At 41.9% G+C, this 4060-nt stretch overlaps 1 protein-coding gene across 1 annotated transcript in view; it reads left to right on the top strand.

Moving 5' to 3' along the window:
- Positions 1 to 2949, top strand: part of LOC119424006 (arf-GAP with dual PH domain-containing protein 1) — a 29868-nt gene extending 26919 nt beyond the window's left edge. Inside the window, exons 8-10 of the mRNA XM_037691444.1 lie at positions 161 to 232; positions 2278 to 2506; positions 2714 to 2949. Coding sequence (XP_037547372.1) covers positions 161 to 232; positions 2278 to 2506; positions 2714 to 2742 — 330 coding nt within the window. The 3' untranslated portion in view covers positions 2743 to 2949. The remainder of the gene's footprint in view (positions 1 to 160; positions 233 to 2277; positions 2507 to 2713) is intronic.
- The last annotated feature ends 1111 nt before the right edge of the window (positions 2950 to 4060 follow it).

Below are 4060 nucleotides of genomic sequence, written 5' to 3' on the forward strand. Positions count from 1 at the left end.
TATTATTATTATTATTATTATTATTATTATTATTATTATTATTATTAAAGGTGGGACATGTTAACATGAAATTAGTTTTGCACAATTAACTTGAAGTTCAAAGACCAAATTTTTTACTATTTCTATCAATAATTGGCCCATATTTCTCCTTCTGCCACAGCACACAGAGGGCTTCAAGAAGAGGTGGTTTACCATGGATGACAGGCGGCTCATGTATTTCAAAGATCCTCTGGTAAGAAAAGACCGGATTGTGTTCTGTTCTTTCACATTAACTCAGTTTGTTGAACCTATGACCTCCATGTCTTTCTGCATGTATTTTGTTATCAGTTTTGGGGTTTTGTTTTGCAAATGGTCAGCTCTGATTAAGTGAATTTACACGTAGAAGTTAATTGGTACCCCAAAATGTTTTTGGGATCAGATGTCAATTGTCAGCCACTCTGTATGCACATACTGTACAAACCCAACCATGAGCAAGAATATCGCCACCAAAGCAGCTGGAATGAAAGGGGTGACAGGACGCCTACTGAAAACTTGCGCTGATTAGCTGGCAGGAGTGTTCACCAACATCACCTCTCCCTACAACAGGCTGCAGTCCTCAGCTACCTCAACACTCCCACCATCAAATCATACGCAGAAGGTCTGCCATAGAAACTCTAAATGATTTCAGCCCCATGGCCCTCACTCCTGTCATTGTGAAGTGTTTTGAGAAGATAGTGTTGGCACACATTAAGAGCAACATCTCTGCAGAAGTAGACAGCCATCAGTTTGCGTATCAGACTATAACATCTATGAAGGATGCTGTCTCTGTTGCCCTTCACACAGACCCGGCCCATATGGAGCAGCTAAATGCCTCTTTTAGGATGCTCTGTAGACTTCAGCAGTGCCTTCACCACTGTTGTTCCCTACAAACTGGTCTGTAAACATACTAATCCTGGACTCTTTACCTTACTCTGTTAATGGATTACGGACTTTTTGACTGACAGACCTCAGAATATCAGGATGGAAAACCTGACATCTGATATAATCATGAACACAGGCATACCACAGGGCTGTGTGCTTAGTCCAACCTTTTTTATCTTATTCCCACAAGACTGTCCCCATCTACTCCTCCAACACCATGGTAAGGTTTGTAGATGACACTAAAGTGGTGGATCATCTTGCGAATAGCAATGAGACATGTTACAGGCAGGAGGTCCAACATCTGCCAGAGTAATGTGCAGAAAACAACCACCAAAGTCAAGGTGGTCATTATAGACTTCAAAAGAACCAGGAGAACTGCACATTGCCTGCTCTACACCAGCAGTGTGGAGGTGGAGAGCGTGGACTCAATCAAATTTATTGTCACACAACAAATGGTAAATGGTAAATGGACTGTACTTATACAGCTCCTTTCTGTCTAATCAAGATACTCAAAGCTCTTTACTACAATCTGTGCCTCATTTACCCATTCATACAGCTCTATACTAGATCTCTACAAAGATAATTGAACAAATCATTCTAAAGAGACTAATCAGAGTTTTATCACATTCAAACACTGATGGGACACACATCAGAGGCAATGAGGGGTTCAGTGTCTTGCCCATGGACACTTCAACATGTGACTGCTGGTGGATTCGAACCCCCAACTCTTGCGTTGGAGGACGACTGCTCTAACCACTCAGCCACAACAAGAATCTGGCATTGACATTAAACACCTCCAACCTGGTTAGGAGGGCCCAGCAGGGATGGGATGTTCTTACTGAAGAAGCTGAAGCAGGTTAGTCTGGCTCTAGAGCTGCTGAAAAACTTCTACAGGAGCACCATAGAGACTATCGTCTACCAAGGCTGCTCAGTGTGGTGCAGCATGTGCACGGCAGAGGACAGAAAACATCTGTTCCAAGTGGTGAAGACTAAACAGAGAGGATTGTGGGAGCTGAGCTCTTAGACTTGGATTATGTGTATGCTGAAGACAATCAAAGGAGAGCATGGTTCATCTACATGATTCTACAACTCCTGAAAAAAATACATATGATGTGCGTTTTATTCCCAAAAGAGCCCAAAGTCCAGTTTGTTTACACAGAGGCTGCAGGATTATGGACTGGGACCATCCTGTGTGGATGATTTAGCCACTCCAGTTTCAACATCCTCGATATACTGCATGTTGACATCTTTAGTCCAGATTACATCTGAAGGTGGTCTGAATGAAAACATTTTCAATGACCATTAAATCCACTCAGACCAGTGGTTTCACTATTTGAATGTGACTGGATAGCCAAGAACTGATTTTCTGTCCCCCAGGACGCTTACGCTCGAGGTGAGGTGTTCATCGGCAGCAAGGAGAACAGCTACACTGTCCTGGCTGGCCTGCCCCCGTCCACTCAGGGCTACCACTGGAACCACGGTATCACCATCATCACACCAGACAGGAAGTTCCTGTTTGCCTGCGAGACAGAGGCGGAGCAACGGGACTGGATAGCTGCTTTCCAAAGAGTCATCAACCGACCAATGAGACCACAAGAATATGCAGGTTCTTATTGAAAACCTGATCTGTTTGCAGTTTAAAGCTTCATTAATATAAATTTAAGTTTGAATAGTCACACCCACAATACAACTTTTTTTTCCATTTTCTTTAAGATGTGTCAATAAATGTTTACATTTCTGTCCAGATTAGTTTTTTTCTCTAACAAACAAAACTCCTGCTTTGTAACCTTAAAGGGTCTTTTCTTTTCTACAGTGGAAGCCCATTTTAAACACAAGCCTTGAAGCTGCAGGACGTCAGAACTCAACAGAACCCTGGATCATTGTGGTCAGGGACAGCCTCTGCACCACGCCACTCACCAGGCCTCAGCAGGGTTGAGTTAGGGTCAGATGATTTAGAGCGGGGCAAGATAAAAAAACAAGACAAGTAAAAATAGTAGAAGGATTTTATTCTGTCTTTGTGGAGAAAAGGTCACATGGTAAATGATGTCATCACTAGTGATCCTACTAACTTTGTGCTGTATGTTTTTTTGTTTTTACCAGAGACCTTGTCTTCTCTGCTTAGTGGAGCCCTGGATTTTGTCTTGTGAATGGTTCATCCTGCCTGTAATCTGATGTAATTATATAATTTGCAGTCATTTCACTGGTTGCTTAAGGAAATCATTTATTGAATGTACAGTTTTAATGACAGTGGCTGAAGAATTGTGATGGTTTCATTGAAGACTGTGAGGTTAAACCTCTGGCACTGAAACCTGGATAAACCTGAACTTACAAAGTGCTTTTAACAACAAATATGCCTACAGAGCTCGTGCACAAATCCTCAGTGAACACCATCGCTGCTAACATATCTGGAGCAGACTGCTCTGCATCCTACTTTTACCACTTTACCACTGACAGCTGTTCTTTCTCCAGTTTATTTGTACTGTTTAGCATACCAAGTCATTGCAGAGGTAATTCTTGCTACTTTCATGACTTGTACTGTGACAGGATTGTATACTTGTACGAGTGTCCATTTTATCTTTTGGAGTTTGTTTTAAAGACATGGTGTTCTGTTGATCTGTGCATCATTATGGAAATGTGTTTCCTAACTTCCCCACAGATCAACCTAAGATCAAGTGGCAGTGTTTGGATGTTCGTACTGTCCATTACTTTCTTCGTGAAAACTATAAAGTCATTTTTCTTTCATTCTTCTACCATTAGTATGATTTTTTTCTCAGGTATATTACATTATATCAGAATCCTCCCGTCTTAGGCGTTTTGAACATGTTTTTTTCAGTGGGGCGACACTGTTCAGTGATTTGTAGACATACAGGAGTATTTTGATCTGGATTCGAAGGTGAACCGGTAACCAGTGCAGTGAGGCCAAAACTGGTGTAATGTGCTCTCGTTTGCCTGTACTGGTTAAAAATCGGGCTGCTGCATTCTGGACCAGTTACAGGATGTGTAGGATGGATTCTGTACTGTATCCTCGCTGGCATGAGATCACCTTGGCTTCCCTCAGGACGATGTTCAGGATGTCACTGGACCTGTTGCCTTCATGACTACCACAGTTTAAAAACAGGAAGTGAAGAAATAAATAGACAGATGGACAAATATATGTTGA

Source organism: Nematolebias whitei, chromosome 17, assembly GCF_014905685.2.
Source record: "Nematolebias whitei isolate Nwh7 chromosome 17, NemWhi1, whole genome shotgun sequence".
Classification (NCBI taxonomy): Eukaryota; Metazoa; Chordata; class Actinopteri; order Cyprinodontiformes; family Rivulidae; genus Nematolebias; species Nematolebias whitei.